This window comes from Cynocephalus volans, chromosome 7 (genome assembly GCF_027409185.1).
Source record: "Cynocephalus volans isolate mCynVol1 chromosome 7, mCynVol1.pri, whole genome shotgun sequence".
NCBI lineage: Eukaryota > Metazoa > Chordata > Mammalia > Dermoptera > Cynocephalidae > Cynocephalus > Cynocephalus volans.
The window spans coordinates 151,738,391-151,765,580 of NC_084466.1; the positions used below are offsets into that span (position 1 = coordinate 151,738,391).

Here is a 27,190-nt window from a genome sequence, read left to right on the forward strand (position 1 = left end):
GTGGGTGGGGGTGCTACTGGCATCTAGTGGGTAGAGGCTAAGTATCCTGCTAAGTGTCCTACAATGAACAGGAGAGCCCTCCATGACAAAGAACTAATTGTTCCAAAATGTCCATAGTGCAGCAAGGTTGGGTTTCCTGGTCCATGATGATTTAATTAGGGAATGTCAGTTCTCAATGGGGAAGCCATGTTAAGCAGGCAGAGAGCTCTTTCTTCTGGGGGAAAGAGTGAGCAGATGGTTAAGCTGTATATCTGCTGATTTGGGGAGAACTACTGACATTTGAAAGGCTCCAAAAGCTCTCTTCCAGAGGCTGCTGAGGCCCCAGGTAGCAGCCTGAGAGAGAAGGCTGGCACCTGTGGGCCTTGCCTTGGAAACGTTGGAGTGGAGTGAGGCTCTTTCCCCCCTGTAGAGCTAGGGCTCGGGCTCACAGACCCCTCGAGTCTGTTGCACAGATGGGGTCACAAACCCTCCACACACAGGTCTACAAGCTAGGTAATAGAAAAAGGTCCTGGGAGCCATGGGTAAACAATTAACAGGCTTTATTCAGGGCTAGGAGCAGCCGTCCTAGGGGCTTCTCTGAGAGTTCTGAGAAGGACTGCGGATCAGAGCTGTTAGTCCTTTATACTCAAGTCATAACCCAGGACACCTGGGTGCCCATATGCAATTACTTTTAGTCACAAGGAACACCTGAGGATATTTACAGCAAATGCTTGGCAAGACTCCGAACATCTGAGGGGCTATGACCATTTTCCTTTATTTTTCCAACACCCTCCTGCCAAGGCTCCATTTGGAAGTACCTGGTTCTCTTCAGCATCCCGTGGTCCTCTGTGCCCTCGGGCAGTTACAGGGCAGGAAAACGAGGTCACAGCTGGTGGGAGGATGGGCACTTGAGGGTTCTTGGTCCTGGAGGAAAGAGGGAGGGAGTTGACTTTATTTCTTTTTAAAAATTTCTTTGGCAGCTAGCCAGTACGGGAGTGGGAGTTGAGTTTAGAAAGAGGGAGGGAGGGGATACCTCTTCTTTTGAGATGAAGTGGGGAGTGTTTGGGAGATGATGAAGAAATCAGTGGAAACAGCAGAGCCAGGAGGCTTGTCAGGAGCTCTGTACTTAGGACATCTCCTGGCAGGGCTGGGGTGGTGCTGGGTGGAGAGAGGGAAGGTTTGAAACCAGGACTGGCTCATAGATCTGCTTCTGGAAGGTGCTGTCAATTTAAGAGGTGTTTATTGAACCTGCAAGAGAAAGTGGGACCAGTCAAGGAGGAAACAGAGATAAATAAGACCAGTTCCTGAGCTCAAAGTCGAAGTTTCCTCGTGTCATGATCTCCCACTTCAGCTGGCGTTCTCTGCCCAGTGCTCCAAGAGAAAGGTTTGCTTGAGAGCAAAGTTTGGTAAGCACCATGCAACATACTCGCCACCTGGAGGGTTGCAATTGTGAGCGTGAATCGCTCTGAGGAAATCTACAGGAGACCAGTGTGGGTTTAATCGACCATTTCCCAAACCTTGCTTATTAGTTGGGGTGAGGGCTAGGGCTGCCAGATTTACCAAGTGAAAACACAGGGTACCCAGTTGAATTTGAATAAGACAAACAATGAATAATTGAGACTTGGGACATACTTATACAAAAAAACATTCATTTCCCTGAAATTCAAATTTAACTGAGCATCCAGTACTTTATCTGACAGCTGTTCCTGTAGAGAAGGGGTTTGGAGGGCACATAATACCCAGCAGTGAAGCACACTTTGGGAACACCGTCCCACGTCATAGTTGTGCCAGCTTCTTTTATTCCTTGCTCTGCATCCTCCCAGTACTTAGGCCTGTAGACCACTTACTACATTTGCCCACCTTTGTCCAGTGACACTTAGCTTTCTGGCAGATCACTTTCTGGCATGCTTGACCACCTGGAACAACTGTGAACCCACAAATGCATGAAAGGTGCCACCTGTTGCAAGCAGAGCCCAGAGTGGCCAAGCCAAGGCCAAGGCTGGCCAGATCCCCATGGAGCAGTGGGGTTGTGAGAGCATTTGAAGCATCCGCAACACATTGCAAAATAAGAAGCAGCCTCCTTGGCCACCAGTGGCTGATGAGGTAGAAAAGTTGGGAGAAAGCAGCCAAGAGAGGAGAATAGACAGGAAGCCAGGCCAAGGACAGCCAGGCAGGACTGGAAGAGAGGTTGCTGTGGGAACAGGCAAGCTCACCAGCCACAGGTACCTGGGGTCCCCCCACTGTTCCTCCCTGATGATGGTAGCTACTGTTTACTGAAGGCTTTGCTTGCATTATTTCTGTCTTCCTGTTCTCCTTTCCCTTGTTCTAGCTATACTGGCCTCTTTGCTGTTTCTGTAACAACCTGGGGTGCTCCTGCCCCAGGGCCTTTGCACTGTCATTTCTTCTGCCATGGACGCTTCCTCCCCAGAAATCCTCCTACTTCGTGCCTTTACCTGGTTTCCAGTCTTCGCTCAAATGTCTTCTTAGAGGACCTTGCCTGACTACCTTACTTTAAAATTGCAGCTCTCCTGTCCTGGCTTTATTTTTCTCCTCAGCACGTGTCACCATCTGACAGTCTGTTCATTTTACATTGTTGAATCCCCGGCACCTAGAATAGCTCCAGGTCCCAATTAGGCATTTGGTGCATGTGTTTTGAATGAATGAGCTGAGCTCTTCCTTAATCAGCCTTTATCACTCATGTTTAACAGATGAGGGAACTGGGAGTAAACCTGTCTGGGGTCTGGAGCTAAGAATGGGTAAGACCAGGATCTGTACCCAAGCAGCGGGTGGCCAGGGTGGCCTGGGGGCCGCAGATGGTCAGCCGCTGTTCTAGACAATGAGTTGGAGAGAAATGCTCCAAAGTGTCAGTGTCCTTCAGTGACAGCTTTGTCTCCATTTCCTCAGGATGTGGTTCTGAGACAGTCCCCGTCCCCGATGGCCCACATAGTGACTCAGTGGAAGGAAGTCCTTTCCGTCCTCCATCACACTCCTTCTCTGCCGTCTTCGATGAAGACAAGCCGATAGCCAGCAGCGGGACTTACAACTTGGACTTTGACAGCATCGAGCTGGTAGACAGTCTTCAGGCCTTGGAGCCTCGTGCTGCAGACTCTAAGACGCAGGAGTGCAAAGCGAGCTCACGGAGGAAGTCCACGGATTCCCTGCCCATCTCCAGGTCGGCGCTGTCCCGGTCTCTCAGCCTGCAAGCCGGTGACTTTGATGGTGCTTCTTGCTCCGGCAGTCCCGAGGCTGTGGCCCTTGCCCCAGACACCTGTAGCACGGGCTCCAGCAGTGCTTCCAGCACCCTCAAGCGAACTAAAAAACCAAGGCCACCTTCCTTAAAAAAGAAACAGACCACTAAGAAACCCATAGAAGCCCCCCCGGTGAAAGAGACAGAGCAGGAGCCAGCTGAAGAGAGTCCCGTCCTCGGTGAGGAGAATCCAGCAAAAACGGAATTGGCCAAGACACAAGATTCTGGACCAGCCTCCCTGGAGGAGACGCCTGTAGAAACTGCCTGCCTTCCTGACCCGGAGAGTGCAGAAGGGGCCATCCCCCCAGCATCTGGAGGGGGCAGGGTGCAGAACTCGCCCCCCATTGGGAGGAAAACGCAGCCTCTTACCACGGCCCTGGAGGCGGTGGAGGTGACCCCATCAGACAGTGGGGGACAGGAGGACTCCCCAGCCAAAGGGCTCTCAGTGAGGCTGGAGTTTGACTATTCTGAGGACAAGGGTAGTTGGGACAACCAGCAAGAGAACCCCCCTCCTACCAAAAAGACGGGCAAAAAGCCGGCTGCCAAAATGCCCCTGCGGAGGCCGAAGATGAAAAAGACACCAGAGAAGCTTGACCACACCCCTGCCTCACCCACCAGATCCCCCGCTGAACCCAATGACATCCCTATTGCTAAAGGTACCTACACCTTTGATATTGACAAGTGGGATGACCCCAATTTTAACCCTTTTTCTTCCACCTCAAAAATGCAGGAGTCTCCCAAACTGCCCCAACAGTCGTACAGCTTTGACCCAGACGCTTGTGATGAGTCCATTGACCCCTTTAAGACTTCCTCTAAGACCCCCAGCTCACCTTCTAAATCCCCAGCCTCCTTTGAGATCCCAGCCAGCACCACTGAAGCCAATGGAGTGGACGGGGACGGGCTAAACAAGCCTGCCAAGAAGAAGAAGACGCCCCTAAAGACGTAAGTCCAGGGGTGGGGGTGCGCGTGGGCGGTGGCCCTTAGTCACGTGCGGGGAGAACCTTCAGCTGCCCTAATCTCACCCCCATTGCTGTGATGATGCCATGTTTGCAAGGCAGGCAGGACATGTGTTTTCCTTCCTCTCTGTGGCCACAGTGGTGGCATTTTCCCATCCACATTCCCCTGTGGGGTCAAGAGTTCTTGATTATTTGCCTTAATAAGACTAGCCAAAGACCTGATGTTCAACTCCAGGTAGTCTGGGAGAGCCCAGAGGAAGGGAACAGTCCACTAGAGGCCCGGTCCACCTCCCTGTTGCTGACTCTCCCTTCTTCCTGCTTAGCATATGAATTGCTTTTTAAGTGCGTTGCTCTTTGGAGAAGCCAGGAGATAGGCCCTTCAAAATATTGTTAAAACTTACAGTATTTGTTTCTGCCCATTAATAAGACATTAGCGCACCCAGTAGGAGGCTCCAGGAGGCCCATGAATGAGGGGTGTAGCCTGAGACCCTCCCTGTACCCCAACCAGCCTGTAAGACACACCCCTCTTTGCCTCCTTCCCTCCCTCTAGTCATCTTTCATAGACGAGATTCCCCAAACCCTGTAAGTCCAGAAGAGTGAGTGGAACCTGAAAGGGGGAAGCCATCCCTCCAGTCCCCAGGAAGCCAGTAGTAATTGGGTCTATTGTCCACAAACACATACCCGGTACATTGTCCTTAAATACTGTGTGTCCATGCTTTGGAGTTTGTTCCAAGACTGGCTCTAACTCAGGTGTCTGCAGGTCCATTCTTAGGAGTCTGAACCAAGCATAGTGTGGTTCACTGCTTGGAGATTTTGTTGCTCTCTGGGAAGTGTCGTCCATGATTTAACAAGGCTCAGGAGACCAGTCTCCCGTGGGCAACACAGAACAGGCCGCAGTGCTGGCCCCTCTGGGTCTGCCTGGCGGGAATGAGACAGGGTGATCTGTTTAGCTCCCATTCTGGGCTCCCCAAGCATTGAACATCTGAGTAGGACCTGGGGCTTCCTGAGAAGAGGTTCCCTATAGCAGGCTTTGTCCTTGGATCCTCCTGCCACCATCTGATGGTGGCAGGGAGACCATCCTGGCCAGAAATGTGGACTTTTAGATCATTTATCTGAATAGGCCCTTCCTATGGTGGCTCCATGGACTCTGTTTGGAAACTTGAAGCCTGGAATAGAAGTCTGAAATGTCTAGATAGCAAAGCCATGTTCTCTTGTCTTTGGAATGAGTGTCAGCTTGTGGCCGCTTCCTGCCTCCCTGAGATGGCCTGGTGTGTTCTGTCCACAGCCACTTTCTCATTTGATCAGCAGAGCAAAGCTAAGGTCGGGGAAGCTAACCCATCCCGTGTCTCACCTCTGCTGCAGATGGGGCTGTTGGCTTGGGAGATCCTACAGTGGGTTGACAAAACTCTTTGGCGCCTTATGCTCTGTGGGATAATTAGAACCAAGAGAGGAAATGTCCCCAACAGCCCCCTTTTAAAAAGCTGGGGTGTTGCCTGCACTCCCAAGCAGACCACTGTAGACGGCTGCCATATCCTAACCTGCTAATAACCAGTTGTCTGCAGATTTATCTTTTTTGTCAGTTCCTTCTGTCTGTCTCTCTTTTTCTTTGTCTTCCTGTCTTAGGATGGTTGAAGATGTGATGTCTGTATGTTCTCTGTTGTAAGTAAATTTAATGGAATCTGCCTCTTATGCCAAATGTGCTTTTTTTTGCCTTTTGTTTCTGCGTTCCAGCGCTTTTTATTTGCTCTCCGTGGCTGCTGCTGACATGTTTCTGTGGCGGGCCTGGGAGTGATGGGGCATGGGGCTCCCCAGTAGCAGAGATTATTTTTCTGTTTCACGGTGATTAGCATAAGTGAGACTGCTTGGCTGTGACAATGTGATCATCTGCCTGCTTGATGGGAATGGAACCTTTTTCCTTCTTGCATATTGGATGTCTTCATCTGAAAACCATACTTTTATTTCTTTCACTCCTCATTCCATTTTTTCATTTTAAATTGGGCTAGCGGGTGATTGCTTTCAACAGTACCGTGGCTTCACATGAAAATAACCATCCAGTCTAACCACCGGCAGCAGCTGTGTGGCTTGTTCTTGCTGATGTGTAAGGTGGAAATGTTTGGGCCGTTCCAAATTGAGGCCTGAGGGAGTGCCCTGAAATGCAGGGTCAGCTCTCAGTGGAGCACACGGCTCTGAGAGCCATTGCCAGGCTGCCCAGGGCCCGTGTTCTTGATTACCCAGGACATGCCTCATCTATGGGTCACCCTGTGGACGTCCGTGAAAACAGAGTTGACCACCCTGGTGCCTCTGCTGCTGGCCTCCTGGCCAGGAGGGATCTTGTGGGCAGCTCTCAGGGGTCCAGAGACATGCACCTTCTCCCTGTGCTCACAAGGGAAGCTGACCTGGTTCCAGGCATCCGACAGCCCCGGGGTAGGGTGGAGTCTCAGGCTCCCTTCTGCCCTAGGGATTTCTTTAGTATTTTCAAGCCATTTAGCAACTATAAAACATATGGTTATATATTTATATGCATGAATAAATATATGCTTTAAGCTGTGATTGCACTGTTTTTGTGGCAAATACCATAAATGCTGTATTTATAGTACTTTTGTCATGATTAAATACCATTGTTGGAGCCTTTTGAGAGAACACAAGGAGAGAACTTGAGCTCCAAATTGCGCTGTGTCCATCCAGTTAATGTGTAAAGCAGGAGAGGGTGGTGGGGTCTAACGTTAGGGACCAACTCCCCTCCCCCCAAAGCCCTTGCTTTGCTAGGGGTGGGACCTACCATGGAAGAGCTAGAGACCATGGGGCAGGGGCCAGTCTGTAGCATGGAGACCATTCTGACCACAGAAGTGAACCCCTGACCACCCAGTGGACTTAACGGAACCATTTATGCTAAAAGTCATCCCTTTCTTCTGAGATCTGCATCCTTGGCCCTTCAGGGGTCTGATCTGATGTTTCCTTTGCCCCCTCACCCATTATTTATATGAAGCAGAAAGAAGAGAGAAACAGTTGTGAATCTGGTCTGTTTACTGTGGTTAGAAAAAGAAAAAAAAATCACCTCTTCACTCACTGGTCCTGCCTGTAGTCTCGAAGTTCCCGTGAGCAGGAAGGATTCTGCACATTTTCCCTGAGGACCCAGAACTTCCTGTTTCTGCACGGGTGGGGGGGGCCCTCAGTTGTACATTTAAGTGCGTGTCACCTTGCCCCTCTGTAAATCGGATCCTGTTCATTGGTGTCATGAGCCTTGAGCCCCTCTCCCAGCCTTAGTTGGCTCAGACATTCCTGGAAGAATCCAGATAAGTTAATCTCATCAAAAATTTGCTTTATAAAATAAGAACATGTAGTTCACCTTAGCTTTGTTTTCTGGGTCAGCTCTCCAAAATGGCATCTCTTTAAAGATCTCCAGCTTGATGGATCTTTCCCTTAGGGGCAAAAATAATATCTGTTAAAAAGTCACAATGGATGGTCAGCATGCACATCGCTGTGCTGGTGTTGGAGGGTGTAGACAGGAGGGGTCGGGGCCAGAGAGCTGAGCAGGGGTGGTGGCTGCACTCTGCTCTGTGTTGCTCTGGAGTGTTCTGAACCTCTGTTTGTTGTGTTCACATTTTCCATTTTGTTTCCAGTGACACATTTAGGGTGAAAAAGTCGCCAAAACGGTCTCCTCTCTCTGATCCACCTTCTCAGGTACAATGTTCCTTTGATCTTTATGATTTTGTTACTCACCCAGGAGTTGGCAGAGCTTTCCTACTTGCTTATCAGGAACTTTCTTTTTGCCTCCTACATAGAAGGTCCTTCCTCATTTGCAAGGCATTGTTTTGATCCTTTCACTTTGGGGAAGATCAGAGTGTGTCCTGAGAGTAGGGGGAAGGTCAGGAAAAATGTTATTGGATTTTGTAGGAACTGTTCCTGTCCATGCTAGCCAGTTAATCTGCTGAGAACTCATATGACTGTAAAGTTGGGAGGGTCTTTTGAGATTAAGTGAACCCATAGTGAGAAGATGAAAAAACTGAACGTGTTTTTGAATTATGCAACCAAAATGAGAATCGGAAGATAAAGGAACCCTGTCCTCTAGGAAAGTGGGGGCTTGGGCTCTTTATATAAGTTCCTGTTTCCTTCTTACGAGTGCCTCTACCAAATATATGCCATTTCTTCTACCCTGTTTATAGACCAAGGATGGTTCTCCTCAAGCATGTGTGCCATACTAGTCAGGGCTGTTTCTGGGTCATAAAACAAGCAAACCGTCCACCCCTCCATATCTGAGCTAGTGAAGAACCAGCCAGCACACCCTGGCAGGGTGGGGGCTGTGGAGGGAGGCACCCAGCCCCAGGAGCAGGCTTAGGTCCCAGCTGCAGCCCTGCCCTCACATTTCTGGGTTCCCAGCCTGATCTGCTCAGCTCTGCACTCCCCTATGGACATAGAGATAACACCCCCTTTCTCTCCTTCCAGGGACTGGCATGAGGTTCATCAGGTGATATTGACATGCGAGCCTAAAGCAATGTATGAGCATAACACAGTTGTAGTAAAAAACTCGCAGTAAACAAGACACAAAATCTTGGTTTTTTTTTTTTTTTTTTAAACCCATCATCACTCCCTGAAACAAACCATCATAATAGGAGATTCATAGAGGAAAGAATGTTTCTTTGAGGGACCATTTGAAGCAGAGTCTGGCAAGAACATGTGGAGGATTTGGGTAGGGACCTCTCCTGGTTAATAGGGCCCCAGACTCACGGGTGGGCATGGTTTCTGAGCGGGAGACTGAATGAGACAAGAGACTGCTTCACTTTTCCTTGCAGGATCCCACTCCAGCTGGTACGCCAGAAACACCACCGGTGATCTCCGCGGTGGTCCATGCGACAGATGAGGAAAAGCTGGCGGTCACCAATCAGAAGTGGACGTGCATGACAGTGGATCTGGAGGCTGACAAACAGGACTACCCGCAGCCCTCAGACCTGTCCACCTTCGTAAATGAGACCAAATTCAATTCACCCACAGAGGGTAAGCAGCTCGGTGGCCAGCCAGACCCCCACCCTGCCTTGGAGAACACTGCCCCTAGGGAGCGAAAGGCCAGGAGAGAAACTTCTGAGCCAGGTAACCACGTTATCATTACTGTGCGACCGTCTGCACGACTCCCGCTGCACGCGAAGCTACAGCTGCGTTTTAAGACAGCCTGAGACTTGAAGCCAGCTGTCCCTTAACCCCGAGATGCCTGCTACGAGCCAGCGCAGTGCCCTTTAGTTCTAGATCCTGAGCACTCGCTCTGGCTTGGCTCATTCTTGGCTGTATAGCTTATGTCCCTTCTGTGACTTTGAAAAACACACCACAGAAGTGTCATTCAGGTCAAAGTTTCAGGGTATGGATACCTACCTGGGAGTCTCTTCGTGCCACCATTGTTCCTAGGCCCTACAGGATGTCCAGACAATGTGGCCATATCTGCTAATCAAGCCCCAAACCAGAGGTTCACCCCAGGCTTGCTGACAAGACCTGACTCCTTCCCTGGGAGTGGGCCTGGGCACTTTGTTTACTTCGTCAATATCTTCCTTCCTCCTGTGTGCATTCAGTTTCAGCTTTCTGTGTGATTCTTTGGCTGGAAGAATTCACACATCTTGTCAGCTTAGCATGACTGTGTGAATCAAGACTTTTAAATAAATTACTCCACCATGGTTGTTTTTTCTGCATCTGCACGTTGGCTTCCATACTTCCTTTCTTGTTAGTAGAGCTGATAGGGGAGACACTAGAGCCTTGCCGAGGAGGGATTAATCCATTTTCCCTGACCTGATGGTGCCACGTTCACGGTCCTCCACCTGACCCCCTCTGTGAGGCTGCTGACTCTAGTATTGGACCAGCATTTCAACACTCTGGCTTTTATGATGGTTTTGAGTTTCCCTTTCCAAGATCTTGATTTCTAACAGTTTTTTAAACTAAGTAGAAATCACTATGAGGAAGGTTACTCAAAAGCCTTGTCTTTGCTTTGCTGCTAACGAGAAACCAAGACCTCCATTAGATGAACTCCCTGCCTGGGCTGGGCTAGGGGTGGTGTTGTAACGGGGTTATGGGTAGTTTTCAATTGTAAATCAAACTCAGACACTTCCTCTGGAGGCTGCGCCCTAGTCAGGCCTCTCTCGGTGGTTTGCTTTATGCCCGTGAGATCTCAGAATGGTACCAGTACTGAGTTATGGTGAGATCTGTTTCATGTTCTTCAGAATTTTGGATGCTCATCTTTTTACTACACAAAGCTGCCTTTCTAAGTTTGACAATGAAAAAATCCAAATGATATATACTTCAAATTTTTGGCATTTTATTTTATTTTTTTAAAAATAGAAACTTTTGGTTGACTGTCATGTTGGCCATGGGGTTTGGGTGGCTTAAAAGTGACCATCTCCCTCTAACCTGATGCCAGAGGCCCCCAGACCTGGCCTGGACCTCCCTCCAATCCTCATTTTCATCTGCGTCCACTCCTGAGCCACGAGCCTCACCTGGCTGGAATCACTGTCCCCTGGGACGCCCCTCACTCAGCTGCCTCTGCAGGGGCTGCTGCTGTCCCCACCCCACTCCTTGTTTCCCAGCCTTGCCTGTCCTGTCCTGCCTGGCCCAGTCTTTCCCTGGACTTCCCTCCCCACGCTGCTTACCTTAGTGCTTGGTCTGGGCTGAGCTGGAGGCACTGAGCACCTTGATGATGATATATGCGCACTTCCTGCTTCTCCATGAGATGGTGTGTTTCCTGGAGGCGAGACTGGTTCATCTTTGTGTCCCCCACAGCCCCCAGAACATAGAGGGGCTAAAGACAGGTTTGTGAGATAAGGAAGTACAAGGTCAGGCTGGTAACCAGCTTAGTGTCAACTCAGTCAATTTGATCTTTGCAACAGGCATCACTTGCATGAGGGGGGTCGCAGGGGGTACATGCCAGGAGCAGCAAGGGACACTTGAGCACTAGCATCGGATTGGCCATTCTGATAACCCATGGATTTCTGCTGTTTCATATCTCTTGAGCTTGATTCTAAATCAGAGAAAAACATTTAGAAACCAGCCTGGGCTTGGCATTGTAGATAAAAATCAAAAGGTATATGACTTTGGGGTGTGTGTGTGTTTGATGTTATCATCAGAAATCAATACATGCATTTTCTTCTTAGAAAAATCTAAAAATCCCAATAGTACTTTTTAAGCTAATAGGTGCCTCATTCAATGGTAATGGTAATATCTGTTTGTCTTTAACATTGTATGAAAACAGACGACTCACTAGCTCAGTAACACATTTGACAATTGTTGCTGCAAAAATTCAGCAAATAGGTAAATATGTAAGATTGGAACAAAACTCTGTTAAACCTCCCTCAGAAAATGATTGTGAAGGTTTGGGAAGTCACGACTATAATTTTAGCTGCAAATCTGTCATCAATGTGAAGAGATGCGGTTGCAGTTCCAGGAGGTGCGGAGCCTGCTGTAGCCACCTCTCTGAGGTACCCTGTCTCCCTCTAGCATTTGGATTTGTAGAAACTGGATGCAGAGCCCTCTTATCCAATCGCCCTTCCTGTTAATTGAATGAGGTCAAGTCCAGCAACACCAGACATGCACCCCGGGGTGCTGATGTGATCATTAGAATGAGTCTGTGCATGGCTGCAGCTGTGAGCTCAGACTTTCTTGGACTGCAGTCACCAACCACAGGGAAATGAAGTGTTGTTTTAGAAACAGTAATGACTGTTTGAACACCTGTTCACTGTATTATGAATTCTATAGGTAATAATAAAGCAGAAACTGTCATTGGTTGAGCACTTTGAGCTGTGCTGAGTCTTTTACATACATGATTTCATTTCATCCTCCCAGCTCTGCATAATGGATTTCTTCAATTTCCCATTTTAAGAACAAGGAAACAGGCTGGGAACTGTTAAGTGACTTGCCCTGTGTTGCAGGGCTAATTCACAGAGAACCAGGTTTGCCTGATTTAACAGCTGTGCTCTTTCCTGCTGTGCTGCTGATGTGTGCGTGGAACAGGATTCCTGCCCTCATCTATAGAATGAAGGTGTTGAACCAGCAACACTTTTCTACCTGGGTCCCCAAGAGCAGTGTTGAAGAGCTTCAAGTTACCACTAATATTTCAAAAAAACTGAGTGGAACTAGTTTAGAAAGAAGTGCAGGTGATTAAAATGCCACGTTTGGGCTGTAATGACATTAACTCACCATGGTGGCATGGATAATCTCCCACAGATTAAAAACTCAGGTTGACAATTATGAACTGTTTTCTTTGCATACTTGCTTACTAAATGTGCTTTTCTGGTGTGATCTTTTAAAACATGGTGCTGTGAGAGAAAACCTAATCCTTGTGGTCCCTAGGGATGGAAATGTTAGAAACCACTGGGCTACACAGCCTCTGAGATCCTCTTGCCTCTGGTCCAGGAGACCCCGAGAGAGCAGTTCTTTAAATTCGCTAGTCTGGGTGGCTCCTTGGTGCTCACCCAGTTCTCCTGTCTCCCTTAACATAGCTACATTCACCTCTCCTTCCTATATCCAGCAAAGGGGAGGGGCCTTCGCAGGAGCCCAATCCATTCTTTAATGATGGGCACCATCACTGTCACACTGCAGACATTTAGAAGGGAGACAGTAAAGACTAGGAGCAGCCTCCTTGTCCCTTTCCACAGGGTTCTTTTCTTCCTCTTAACATCACATCCCTTTTGTTAAAAGTTCTAGAAATACTAGCAATGAGTAATAATGTGTCTGATCACAATCCCTTATATTTGTATAACCCATTGTAGGGCCTTTGTCTTACAGTCTTCCATTGTATTCTGCAAAATGTGGCCACTTTGAGCTCCCTTTTATAGATGAGTCAATAGGCATGGAGAATCCAGGTGAGTTGGCTCTCCTGATGCTGGGAAGGAAGGCCTGGATGCAGCTGCATTCTTCTGGCTTCTGCATGGAGCTCTTTCTAGTCCTCCAGCAAAGCTGTAGCAGTTAGAGTCAGATGAAACCAACAGTCAAGCCCTCTTTCTGTGCAATGCCCCAATATGAAATAATTACCTCAAGCTGTCCTCAGATATGCCAGGACCCACGAATACCTTTGGGCCTCTTCAGCTTGAAGCAGGCACGTGCTTTTAGCAAGTGGCCTTCAATTTTGAAGGTGTGCGACTTGGTACGACTGCCGTTACCCTTCCCGGCCTGCCGGCTGCGTGTGGCATGTTATGAAAATGGGGGTAAAATTGGACGTGTCTTCACCCCCACACCTACCCTTTGAGGCTTGGATTTTAAAGCAGGTGAATGAGATTTCAAACACCTCGACGTATTGGAGACCACCCAAGATGACAGGAAGCAGCACTTATTTTCTTACATCCTGTCGCGGCTGTTGTGTAAATTATAACTGAGGACCCCACATGGCTGTGACTGGAAGTGGCAGGGTGCATTCTGAAGGAGCACTTCCAGGTGTGTCACTCACCTGAGATTGAAGTTCCCGTGTAGAGCGTTGGCCTCCCGGAGCCGGGCATGTTACAGATGCAGAGATTGCACTGGGGGTCAGAGAGCTCCACTTTTGTACCGGGACTTTCTTACACTGAAGGCACCAACGACAGGAAAATGAAATGTCGGGTTAGAAGCAGCGATGACTATTTGAACACCTATTCATTATACTACAAATTCTGTAGGAAACCATAGTAAAGCACCCACAGGCTCGGTGACACGTTTGCTGCTTCTGAAGGGAGGAACACGGGATCCGGAGCAGTGGGAAGGGACACCTTCTTGGCAGGTAGGAGGAAAGGCAGATAAGTGAGTTCAGTGGCCTGGAACTCACCCAGGTTCAGCTGCCAGGAAGCGAGATGAGGTTCCAGGTGGGGTGCGCTATTGAGGGGAGCTGGTAGCCAGAGCTGGGTACTCACCTGGTGGCGCCTTGCTTGTTTGGGGCATCCTAGGTGCTCTTTGGTGTTTTGGGGTGTACTGGGAGATTTCTGCTAAATAGTTTAGGGTTGTATAATGCCTTGGCAATCATAGTGATGCCTTGGAAGAAGCAGCTGATTTACTATTGTCTTCTGAACTTAAATAGTCTATAATAGAGAAATAAAATGATAGTTCTGGGGCCCTACACCTAAAAAGTGATAGATCCGGAAGAGGCACTAGAAGTCACCTTTCCTATCACTGTCCCCTGCTTATTTCTCAATTAAGATGAGGATATTTAGTCTTTATAAATTAATGCTTCTGTGTCTTAAGTTGGGGCAGACCCCAGGGTACAGGCTCACGGGACAGGTGGAGCTGCATTTTCTGAACTGCAGCCCAGCAGCGTGTGTTTTGTGCTCTAGTCTTTGCTTTCTGGGTGATGCACCACTCACAGTGTGGACATTCAGGATGTGAGGAGTCAGAAATCCACACATCAAGCCCGTGAGGAGGCTTTGCCTACTAGAAGGATGTGTTTGCTTCACCAGGGAGACTCAGACATCCCTAAAAAGTAGTCCACGTGTTGCAGTGCTTGAGTCTGTTCAGCCATAACCATCCATGCTTGCAGGTTTTAAGAAAATCTTTCAGAAAATCTCTCATTTTAAAGCTCATATTAAAGAATCGTTTTTCAGTGATGCTTTCAACAATATGCAGAAATAAAAGGGTTTTAAACTGGCACTGCTATTTTTATTTATTTCAGTCTAAAAAAATTGCAGCATTGAGCTTTATGGATTGCTACTGATTTCTGAGCAGGTCTAGTCTCTGGTGAGTGTCTGGAATTTTCTTTGCAGCCTAAAGTCACCAGTTTGAAATAATAGGTCATTTCTCCACCTACTTGGACTTTATTTTTTATTCGTCTTTGCATTTGAAAATTTGATTTGGACTGGCCCTGTGGGCACTGGTCAAATTTTGGGAAATACTCCAGGTGACTCGTGGAGCTTCTCTTATGAGCAGCACTAAAGGAACAACGTCTCTTCCTCTGCTTCAATGTGACTGGGGTGGGATTCTCAGAGTGAGACAAGCATGGGTCCTTTCCAAAATGTCATCAGGATATGTCACCGCACATGTGACACGTGAGAATTACAAAACCAACACTAAAATGTACATACTCTAATCTGAAAGCTTGAGTGCTCAGATCTGCCGACAGTCAAACCTGTGCTTGGTCATGATGCTGAATTTCCTTGAGACTCTCTCAGACTCCCTAATGGTGGGAGCCCCTGTGCATTGAGAAGTTGACCCTTTGCCTGAAAATAGTTGAGCTGAGCCTCCCGTTTTTGCTGCCAGAAGTCTCTAGTCGGTGGGCGTTCTCAGAAAGCTCAGAGCTCTGTTCTAGGCCTTACCCTGCCCAGCCCAAATCGTTTCATTTTTTCCTCTCTGGCACTAACCTCACTTTTTGTGTCTTTTGCAGAGCTGGATTACAGAAACTCCTATGAAATCGAATACATGGAAAAAATTGGCTCCTCCTTACCTGTAAGTTCTTCTGTGTTGGGCCAGTTAGGGGACTCCTTTCCTGCCCTGTCCTCTGTCGCAAAAATGCAGGCAGGGGCCTCCTCCCCTGTGCAGAGCACCTCTGGGAGCTCAGACCCCAAATGGAGCTTCTTCTGCACACAGCATCCTGGGGGCATCATGATGATGGAATGGGCTGAGGGGTTTGGGGTGTGTACTCAGTCCACTTCATTTTCAGGGAGAAAATAACCAAATGCAGTTAGGCTTCCTGCAGAATTATTTCCCTGAACTGAGAAAGAGCTAGTCAGCGATTTCTTTAAAATAAGGAGGTGAGGGCTTTGTTGTTTTGACGGTGTACTATTTGCTGTTTTCTACAGATTAATTGTTGTAAGTAAGTGCATATCGTCTCTCCAGGCAGTAGGCATTTCCCTCCCTTTTCGCTTGAGTGGCATGGGGGGCAGCTGTCTTCCCCAGCTTAATGTGTCTGCTGTCCTGGGGCATTTTGTTCTGAGCAGAACCCCTTGCTGAAATGTTGTCCAGCGAAGCTCTCAGAGATATGGGGGTGCACAGGAGGGCTTGCTTGCGACAGTCAGTGGCCCCGAAAGTGTTGCTCCTCTCTGTCTTTTTTGGCATGGTTTGTAGATGCTGGGGTTGCTGCTTCTCAACCAGTTTGCTGTAAGTTAGACCTGAAGGCTGGGCAGGAGCATGTACCCCTAGGCAGACTTAACTCAAGTCCCAAGTCAGTAAAGTCACAGCTCCCTGAGTAAAGTGCACGGGCTCTGTCGTCACCTCTTGGCACATTGCTCAGAGTGTTTGCTTACCGCTGGGTCACAGCTCTGTCCCCAATAGCTGAGGCCACATATGTGATACTGAGTGTGAGACATTTTACCACTGAAGTGGAGCACTCATGTGTCTTAATAGCGTGGATTTAAATGGACTGAAACCTCAGGGGCCCCTTCCTCTTGTTTACTGTCCACTGACTGGCGCATTGGCAGGCCTCGTGGATACGTTTTGTGAAGTGTGTGCCCGGCCCAGGTGTCGCAGAACCTCCCAGAGATTTCATGGCGGTGCAGAGCAGCGAGCCTGCTGGCCGTGGCAGGGGCTTCTTTGGGGACCCCGACAGGGTATGTGTAGGAGTCGTTCAAGGTCTTCCCATGTGTAACAGATGCCAGTCTCCATTTCCTGGGCTTGGCCACTTGCCTCCTCACCTCAGCTGCACGTCGCCCTCCTGTGTACTTGGCCAGCTGAGCTATTCCCTGGACCTGGGCTGGGCTCATGGTTCTGAGCCTCTGCCCGTGCCACACCCTCTGTCCGTGCCTTTCTGCTGTGTCCACTGGGAGAAGTTCTTGTCCTCTCAGGGCGAGCCTGTTGCTCTGTCTCTCTTCTCCATGCCTCGATGGCAGTGCTTGTCACTATGGGTCATCATGCTGGTCTCCCCTGTTCAACCACAGGCTACCATAGACCAGATCTTGCCTTGGCCTCTCATTATGCTCAGTGGCCGGTGTACTGTGGGTGGATCGTCCAGCATGCCACCTCCCTGGCGCGTGTTCCCACCTGCACCCAGTTGTGTCCTCTCCTCTGTCTCCTTCCCTCCTGGCCCCCCCTCTCCAGCCAGCCCCCTCTTTCTCCTCTCTTCCTGGAGGCTCCAGAAGACAAAAGCTTTTCCCTGATGAGTTTATTTGTTCCCTGTTGAAGAACGTTCTGGTTTTTAGCTCAGTGGCATGTTCAGGCCAGCTGTCCAAGCTGACATGTGACCTTGATCCCTGCAGCAGGACGATGACGCCCCGAAGAAGCAGGCCTTGTACCTTATGTTCGACACTTCTCAGGAGAGCCCCATCAAGTCTCCTCCTGTCCGGATGTCGGACTCCCCGACGCCAGGTTCAGGGTATGACATACATGATGAGAGTGTCCTGGATCAGGCCAGAGGATCCCAAAGCCTCTGAGCACCTTCACACTGTTATCCCGACTTCGTTTCGTTTGCATGTGTTTGGGCAGCCCACGTCTCAGTCTCTCTGACTGTCCACACAGACACAGATGCCGCGGTTTTGTTACTGAGGGCCCCCTTGGACTAAGGCAAAGGCTTTAACAGCTGGCTGTGTTAAAGTCATCTCATCACACCCTCATCACAAAACTTTATTCCATCATTTATCTGGTGGGGAGAGTGTGGCACAGCATTCAGAGCCTGAATCTCCCACCCCTTTCGGGTTGTGTGGCCTAATGTGAGTTACTTGACCCTCCTGTGCCTCAGTTTCCTTGAGTGAGAAGTGAGAGTAATAATAAAACTGGCCTCATAGGGACTTTATGAACATGAAAGGAGGCGATCTGTCTTCCAGAGCATCCCCCAACTGTGCGATGGGGACAGCATGCCTGTCTTCCGGAGACATGCTGTATGGAAAGCATGTAAAGTGTCCAATAAACATATATTATTAATGTGGGTGTTAATATTTGGATTCATCAGGGTCGATGTTCTGAGCTGTGTGATGTTTGATTCGTAAGCGAGGAGCATTGATCTAAGATTTGGACCTTCCCGTCTGTGTCTACCTGCCTCTTTTGCTGAGCAACGGTGAGGCACTTGCTTTGATTCCTCAGACTTACTGGGGACCCTGCAGGCCAGAATCTGCCCAGGGTGATGGTGATGTTACTACAACGGTGGTGGCCCTGTATGACAGAGCCCACCATGTTCAGTGCTTTACCTGTGGGCTGCATCTCATTTAATCTTCACACAGAGGTATGTTGTCTTCGTCTTACAGAAAAGGAAACTGAGGCACGGTAGCCAGTTACTTCCCCAGAGTACACAGCCAGGCCCCTGACTTTTCTCACTCCAGAGTGCGTGCCCCTCAGCCAGTGGCATCTGGGCTTTTGCCCCTCCCTTGTCACTGGGCCATGGGGTGGGGCTGGACCATCCCTTCCCTCTGGCTGCCCAGCCTAGGGGCTGCGTGGCCACTGAAGCCCTGGCCCATATCCCTCTGAGAATGTAGGCTGGAAGTCCAGGATCCCTGGGGGTATTGACTTGGTTGGCACATCCTGGTTGATTTCAGCAGGATTTCCGAAGAGAGGACTCTAAAGATGCCCTTCGCTTCCTCAGGTCAAGTTTTGAGGAGACCGAAGCCCTGGTGAATGCCACAGCCAAAATCCAGCATCCTGTCGTGCGAGGGCTGACCTCCAACCAAGAGCCACACTTGCAGGTGCCAGAGAATTCCTCCCAGAAAGAGCTGGAGGCCATGGCCTTGGGCAGTCCTTCAGAGGCGATCGAAATCGTAAGTGGTATTAGAGGGGCCCAAGGTCACTGGGGATAAGGCCCAGGCCAGCTGGGTACTGTTACCAAAGGGGCCAGGTCTTCAGAGCAACACTCACCTGGCACTTGCTATAGGGCTCCACCCTGGTTCCGGGAGGACAGAAGCCATCCCAGGAGACCCCACACGTAACAATGAGGGAAGGGCTCTCCGTTCTTATCAATGTGGCTTTGCAGTTCTCACCTAAGTACTTTATTTGCCTTCAGGGGTATTTATTTTAACATTTTTAGTCCTTAGGACTGAACTGTTGCTTTGGAGCAGTCCCCAGTCAGCACTCTGCCTCTCCATGCTCCAGGGCAGAGGGCAGAGAATGACGGAGCAGGGGACACCTCCTTTCAGATCTCCATTTGGTCTTAGTGATGGGAAGTTTCTCCCGTTTATAGACCAGGACTTTTCCCTCTCCCCTCCCAGCCCCCACTGGGGCCTTGCAGAGCAGACAGACCTGAGCCGAAGCCTCCTTACCCGTCCCCCCGTGTGTTACGTGTGTCCATCTGTGGGCCTAGGGTCCCCCTTGAGTATGTGATGCCCATGCAGGGTCTTCCTCACATCTGAAATGAACCATCCTTCTAGGTGAATTTTATTTTTACTTCCCTCACCTCCCTCAGCAATCCCCAAGCAGTCTGAAGCTATTGATTTAGTGAGTTAATTTTGTTGTTCTGGATTGGTAGACCATTCATTTATCTCATGCATCAGAGAGTTACTGAGCACCTACTGTGTGTCTGGCAGTTGGATACGTGCTGGATACTGGAAAAATAGTGAACAAAAAGAGGATCTAGATATGAATCAGTCTCTCAGATACTGCCAAAGACTTACACATGGTTCACTTTCTACAGAACTGGCTTCTACTTGTGAAGTCTTTCTGATCTACCAAGGAGACACTTTTTCGTTTGAAATCATCTTTCTATTATTTAGAAGATGACCTTTCTCAAAACCTTACTTCCTTTGATATTTATTCTCTGAGATATTTTCTTGATGAGTTATGTTGTGTTTGGAAAACCTATCAACTAGCTTGCCTCCCACCCACTGAGATTTTCAAATAAATAAGCAAGTGGTAACTGAGCTCCCACCCTTGGCTAGGGAGTGGGTGTGGTGTGGGGGCGGGGAGGGCGTCTAAGGCTGTGCTTTTGGGGAGAGGTTGGGCCAGCCACTCACAAGATGTTCATTGTCTGCATGTGGGAATAAGTCCAGATGGAAACGCAAGTATTGGCGGCGAATTGATTGATACGCTCTTTAGCCTTAAGGAGGAAATGACCAGCAAGTGGATGCGTGGTCCTCACTTGGCATCAGTGTCACTGTGCTCTCCTCTCTTTCTCTCTGTGTCCTCCTCCCTGCCGGCGTCCAGACAGCTCCCGAGGGCTCCCTGGCCTCTGCCGATGCCCTGCTCAGCAGGCTAGCCCACCCTGCCTCTCTCTGTGGCGCGCTTGACTATCTGGAGCCCGACTTAGCAGAAAAGAACCCCCCAGTATTTGCTCAGAAACTTCAGGTTTGTAGCCCATCTGTGACCTTTTGGGAGTTTGTCAAAACCTCAGTAGAAAATGAACCCCCAAGCCCCAAAGGCAATGAGGCAGGACTTAATGAGGAACTGCAGAGGATGCTTCAAATAAAATATCTTGCCCTCAAAGACTGATAGATATGGTGTTCTTTATCCAAGATGCCGAAATTATGTAAATTGTCATTACAGATTGAACAAACCATTTCTATTTCAGTTTGGAAACCGGCCCACATGGTCATTTGTCAGAAGTATCGATAGCCCCAAATGCAGTTTCTGTGATTTATTCACAGAACCAGGGGTATCAGATCACCGTTGAGCCAAGCTGTCATAGATGCGGGGCTATCTCAGACTCCCATTGAGATAACATCTGGGCTCGGTCTTGCATCGGGAACCAAAGCAATTATCTTCTCTGTGACAAGGACGTTCAGAGCAAACCTAGAGAGATTAACAGTCATTTGAGAGATGCGATCCGTTCATGGACATTGTTGACCAGCTTTATGTTAAAAAACAAAAGGAAAGAAATGAAAGAGAACAGTAAAAATGTTGACCCCATTTTGAAAATCATTTCCTGTATGACAGTATAATACTTCCTGACAGACATCCGAAAGGGTGATTTAAAAAAAGGGAAATTAAACACTTACTTCATGATCTGCTGAGGTGCTAATTGTGAAAGAAAGCTGGAGCGTGTGTTTTTCCTGAGTACCTGTTGTGACACATGTCCGTGGCACATTTGTTTCTTGGGTGTGGGAGACACTGACTTTGTCTGTGTCGTTACACTTTCCCTGTGGTTTGCTCCCGTGCCCCTTACCCCCTGGGCAGGAGGAGTTAGAGTTTGCCATCATGCGGATAGAAGCTCTGAAGCTGGCCAGGCAGATTGCCCTGGCTTCGCGCAGCCGCCAAGACACCAAGGTACCTACCGGTTTGCTGCTGCAGTGCCCCGCCTGCCTTCTGGGAATGTGTGTGCCACCGTGGTCCAAACGCTGCTTTGCTAACCATTGGTCAGGCAGGCACTGTCGGTGTGTGACAGTGTTACTTCCAAAAAGCAGAAAGCGTGACTCCTGTATAAACACACTGAACACATGTCTAAGATCATTTTAACTCAGTAATGGGGGAACCCGCAGGATGATAATGCTGGTTGAGTGGCAGAGGATATGAGAACCGGTGGACAGAGCCAGGGGGTAAAGAAGACTAGAACCAGATTGCAAAGTTAAGACTAGAACCAGATTGCAAAGTTAGATATAAAACTGGCTAATATTGGTTCAACTGGGCAAAGAAAATTATCATCGTTGAGGTTATTTTTTTTTTCCCCTACAGATATCATTTCCATCTCTACTGAACAAAAATAATTTGCAGCTGTTTTATTTTCTATACGTTAACATCTAACTTTACTGAGACCAGGCCCTAATTAATAGTAAATAGTAAGTGAAACGAAGACCTTCCCTGAGTCATTAGATGATGCTGTAGACTGGGGATTAGCACTCTGTTCTGTAAAGGGTAGATATTAAATATGTTGGCATCTGCAGGCCATACCGTCTTTGTCACAGCTACTTCAACTCCACCACTGTAGGGTGAAAGCAGCCTCAGACAGTGTGCAGATAAATGGTGTAACTGAGCCGGTAAAACTGGTTTTGTGTGTGTTTGTTTTTTTTAACAACAGCACCAGGCCATTTGGCCGTGGACCATAGTTTGCCCACCCCTGCTTTTAGAGTAGAGTGTGACATTGACGGGGTATGCTGAAGTCGTGTTGCCTGGCTTCCATGTTTGGTATAGTTTTTCTTAACAATTTGAATGAGTTGCTGATGGTGACGTGTAGAACGGTGTGGCCCTCAGGACTGCTGGATGAGCCCTGGTCCCTGGGGAGTGGCCTCCTTCCCCCCGCCTTGCCCCACCCCGGGTTGGACAGCCCTGTGAACCTGGTATGTCAGCATGGCTGGACCCCACTCATGCTCTGTGGCCTTGCTAGTGAACCTCCCTGAGCCTCGGTTTACCAGTCTGTGAGATGAGGCTAATAACAGTGAGTTTGCAGGTTGCTGTGAAGACTGCAGATGGCCTGTGGGGAGCAGCACGGTGCCTGGCACACGTGTGCAATGAAGGAAAGCTGCTGCTGTCAGCCAGCACCTCCCTGCTGCTTCCATTACCTCAGGAGGCAGATCCAGGTCCCGTTTTACAGATGGGGAAACGGAGCCACCTGACTGGTTCACCAGCCTGGTGGGGACTAGTACATGGGAGCCCCCGGCCTGTCTGTGTTGAGGAGCAGCTCATTTGCAGAGGGAGCAGTGCACTCTTCGTCTCTGTCCTTGGTGCAGGAGCAGGAGTTCCAGCTGCTCCTGCCCTGGGGCCCACTACGGGTGGTCTCCCTGGTCACAGCAAAGGAGAGACCCGTCCTAGAGACAGAGGTGGTCCATACTGGACACAAGGGGACCCAGGGCAGGGACAAACATGTAAATATAGATCGGTAATGTCCTTGTTGATGTTGCCAAACTATAAACTTGAGTTGAATTTCCACGAAAGCAAGATATTTAGAAAGCATTAAGCAGTGAGTTTTTACACCCCCCCGCAGATTGATTTCTTGGTATCTTTGGGGAGTGGCTTAAGGACAGAATGAATTACCTGCAGTTTGGCCACTATGAATACGGTGTACTCCTGTCCAGGAGGAGTTAGAGGCAGAATTGAGCACGTTCTGACGAGTGGTTCAGATTGGGTGCAGGCCTTCTGAGTGCTGGGGCACCCCTGCCTCCTTCCCCGAGAGCCTGCCAGAGATGTCTGTCTGCAAATACCGGCCAGGACTTGACTTCCTGTCGGTTACAGTCTGTTCTCAGGCCATGTGTCCTGATTTTGATTTAGAAAAAAAATTTCACATGGATCCACTGAGTGTGGGTCAGAGAGGCAGCCCAAGCTACCTCCTTATGTGTTTCAGAAGTGCGTGCTGAAAGAAACGTTCATTTGGGACAGAACTATCTTGCAGGGTAAGGAACATTTTTCTCTACCATAGTAACTTTTATTGCTTTTGTAAAAAGTATTATTATCCGATGACTTTGGCCCACGGGGAATAGATGCTCTTTCGTGTAGCTAGCCAGTGCCAGGGCTAGCCAGTGGCCATAAGCCAATTAGGGTCCTGTGGGTGTCTTTGTCGTATGGATGCTTGACTGCCCTTCACTGCACTGGAAGCTGCTGATCTATAGAAAGAAGAAACAGCAGCTGTGGATCCAATTTGCTCTTTTTTCTGCCCGTATATTTCAGCTGCAGGTGACATAGTCGTTTTGGCAGCATGGTCTTAAGCTGTTGCAAACACAAAAATGAAATCACTTGGAATAAAAAATGTCGTATTGAGGGGTTGGAAACCAACATGAAGCAGGACAGGGTGATTTTCGGGTTGTTTCTCAGATCAGCTTCAACTTACATTTCTCTGTCTCCTTAGTTAGAAAACGTTAGAAATGAGGAAAAGTCCGTGGGGCTGGGGGGCCACAGCCCCGTTGTGACTTCCCTCCCACGTGCTTCTGGCTGAACTGAATTTGCTTGTGTCCTCCTGGGGGTGTCTCTCCCAGGGCCACCAGCTGTGCAGCACGGCAGCCCTGAACTCCACACCAAACCCGGGCAGGTGGAACCGACCAGTGTCCTGTCTGTGTGCTTTCCAAGGGGCGCAAGGCACGAGGGTGACTGGATTAATCTGTGTGTGTAACTGGTTGTAACCCTGAAGCAGTAGGCCTTCCTGGATTAGGGGGACCCAGTGTGGAGGCTGAAGGAGGTGTCTGGGTCACTGAGGAACAAGGTCCTAGAAATGGCAGCTTGTGGGGTGGGAAAGTGGGAGTCCTCGGCCCTCTGATTCCTCCCAGAGGCCCGGCTTACGGGAGGCCGAGGCCTGGATTTTACAGGAGCAGGAGGAGGAGTTAGGTGTGGGGCAACCTGTGTTGTGGGCGAGCAGCCGGTGCCACGTTCTGTGTTTCCTGCGCTCATGCTGTGTCCACAAACGACCCCCCACCCCACCTTTAACAGTGGTTTCAAAGAAGGGCGCCGAGATGCCCAAATGCCACAAGAACAGTCTGAAGAGGAGCGACCAAGGACTAGCTCATGGGCTCCCGCTCATTTGCTGGTGTTGAGAGTTTTAGCCATTGCCTGGAGAATCGTGAGCCGTGTCTTGACCCAGTGGGATGGCGTGGCCGCTCGGTGCATGGCGGTGCCTTCTGTGGGAGTGGAATAAGGGCGTGGTGCTGAGTGCCTTCCTCGGGTTCACCACCGTTGAGCTTGGGAACCCCCTTTTGTCAAATTTGGATGAGGCATCACCCAGTTGAGGCTGCTGTCCTGCCCAGGTGACACCATGAGACCCAGACAACCCAAGCACCTGGCCTGCGCCCATACTCCATGGCCTTAGCCCAGTTGGCCACCATCTCCCTCGTTAATCTTGATTCCTGCTTCTCACCGCTGCGAGGCCTCTCCCAGCCTCAGATCTGTACTTACTCCCCCCAGAGACTGCCTCCGACAGCTCCTGGGGACAGGGATCCTGCTATGGTCCAGCCCCCAGGCCTGGCACCAGGGAACTGGCCATAAGGAGGACTGTGAGCGGGGTGTGTGACAGGACCCCATGCCCAGGCTGCAGGTCTGAGGAGGGTGACCGTGGCCCAGGGTTTCTCAGTGGACCCGGGACTTAAGGAGTGGAGTGAGGCTTGCAGGTGGGTTGCAAGCCCGTGCCTTCCATTTGTGGCTATGTCACCTTTTGATTTGTGAGTCCAGTGGCTTTTTTGTCCCTCTAAAGTAGCAAGTGGGGGATTATGTGAAAGAAACAAGCTTAATCTAATAATATCTGATGTTAAAGTATCAGTGAGAGACAAACCTATTAATTTCAGTGGAAAACAATCCTTGGTTGTAAGGCCAAACCAGGGTGTGTACAATGAATGTCATTAACGTGAGGATACTCAGTCATGAATTCACATGGGTTCTGAAGTTGTCTGTTCCTTTATTGAAAACACCAGGTGGCAGGTGACAGGGAATCACTCTACGTCCAGGTATCCATTTTCATTTATTCAGAAAGCTCATTATTTTCTTTTTTCATTCCCTTTCTTGTTTTACAAAGGACTTTAGGCAGCTGATAGATCATTAGTTCCTTCATCGGTCATATTTAGTTTCTGCCCAGTATGATAAATTTAGTTTTAATTAAATTCATTTTCTCTTGCACTTCAGGGAACCGGTTTGTTTGGGGTCAGAATTGAATCTCATTCTGGGAAAACTTTTGGCGAAATCTCTCAGATCCTCAATAGTCTCATCTTCAGAAGGACCAGAATGAGTTTGATGGTGTCTGATGTTCTTTTCACCTTGAAATTTTATTGTTCTAATTTTTTTTTAAAGAACACATTATTTTAAAAGTGATAGGAACAGTTGTTTTTTCTTTTTAAAGGCTCTTCAGATCTTTGTGTTTATGAACTGTGTCCATAAGGACAAACATTGAGGGGCCTGAACTTGATGTTGGTGTCACAACACTGGGCTCTTACCAGCTGAGCCAAACAGCCAGCCCTGAGCCTTGACCTCCGGGTATGATTTTCCAGTTACTTCCTGAGACGTTTCCCCTGTGACAAGTAGAACTGTGAAAACTGTTTTCATACAGCAGCGTGGAGCCCGTACGGGCACGAGGCTCTGCGCCTGCGGTCCCTGGCGCTCTCTCTCCGGAGAGGGCAGCCTGCCTGCTGCTGGGGGCTGCTAACTTGTGCACTGGTCAAGCATTCTATAAACAGAGGCTCCTTGAGGACCTGAGGCTGAGAAGATCGTGGCACCCCACACTCTGGGGGTCTGTTCCATTCTCACGTGAGCGTGTGTCTGGTCTCTGGGTTGAAGGGGCTGTGCATTCTGGCTGTGAACAAGGGATTATTCAGGTCCCACCTCGGGGTTAGCCCAAGTTCTTAAGGCCAGGCAGGGGCAGTGAAATCCAAGCAACAGACGTTCTCTCCCAGGACAAGCTAAACCATCTAGTTCACCTTGCATGTGTACAACTAACTGGTCCTAACTTAGTAATCTCCAGTCCTATCCATTAAACTTCTGAGTTTCCTGAGCTGTCTCCCCTCCTGAGTTCATTTTGCTGGATGCTGGAGTAGGGTCAGCGTGCCTGTTCTGGTGATTGAAGAGAGAGTCTGCTCGAGCACCTTCAGGTCCACCCCCTTCCCAGTTGCTGTGGGCTCTTTCATCTTGTCTGTTCACTGCTCAATTAATTTATTCTCATAGTTTGCCTCTGCCTGTTAGACCACCTTTCCTTACATTGAATTGGACTGTAGTAAATAGGGTGGAGTTCACCTCGGCAGCCATGCCAGCACCAAGAGGTTAATGAATAGGACTGCGAGTGTGGTTGCTTTGGTGTTTCTTTTGCAGTAGAAGTAGACTGACAAGCCCAGCCGTGCTGGTTGATAATGCTCCTAACACTGCATTTCAACTGTGTTGCTAATTGCTGAGGATTTTGTGCCGAGGGAATAATAACCATAGACCACTTCTCACCTCTAGGAGGCTAGTGTCTGTCCTCTACAGAAGGCTATAAAGCCCCAGGCAACGTCTGGGGGATCCTACCTCTTACTGAGAGTCTGATCAGCAAATGTGGATATTGGCCTAGGTCCGGTTTTCAAATTTCCCATTGACATAACAGACTTAATGGCAACATAACTCCAATATGATTCTTACATCCAAAAACTCTAGCTTGTTGAAAGGGACGTGGTTGACAACTATGATAAGCCTTAAGCTTTGTGTGAATCACATCCTTTCAAATGCTTCCAAAATTGAAATGTGGACCGTCTTACCAAAATGATCAAAATACTGTTATTCGAAACTAGGCAAACATAGACTAGAATTCAGCATCGTTCGCCATCAGGATTTCCCTTTGGTAGGGGAGCCTGCTGGATAATGA

At 49.0% G+C, this 27,190-nt stretch overlaps 1 protein-coding gene across 12 annotated transcripts in view; it reads left to right on the forward strand.

Annotated features, from left to right (window-relative positions):
• TACC2 (transforming acidic coiled-coil containing protein 2) overlaps positions 1-27,190 on the forward strand; it is a 208,862-nt gene that overhangs the window by 167,936 nt on the left and 13,736 nt on the right. For 9 of the 12 annotated variants that reach the window (XM_063103235.1, XM_063103246.1, XM_063103237.1 and 6 more), the window contains 9 exons: positions 2,884-4,168; positions 5,806-5,841; positions 7,803-7,863; positions 8,973-9,267; positions 15,491-15,552; positions 17,298-17,413; positions 18,614-18,785; positions 20,164-20,304; positions 21,133-21,222. In XM_063103235.1, the coding sequence (XP_062959305.1) occupies positions 2,884-4,168; positions 5,806-5,841; positions 7,803-7,863; positions 8,973-9,267; positions 15,491-15,552; positions 17,298-17,413; positions 18,614-18,785; positions 20,164-20,304; positions 21,133-21,222 (2,258 nt within the window). The remainder of the gene's footprint in view (positions 1-2,883; positions 4,169-5,805; positions 5,842-7,802; positions 7,864-8,972; positions 9,268-15,490; positions 15,553-17,297; positions 17,414-18,613; positions 18,786-20,163; positions 20,305-21,132; positions 21,223-27,190) is intronic. The other 3 variants (XM_063103245.1, XM_063103238.1, XM_063103247.1) reach the window with 3 other exon arrangements.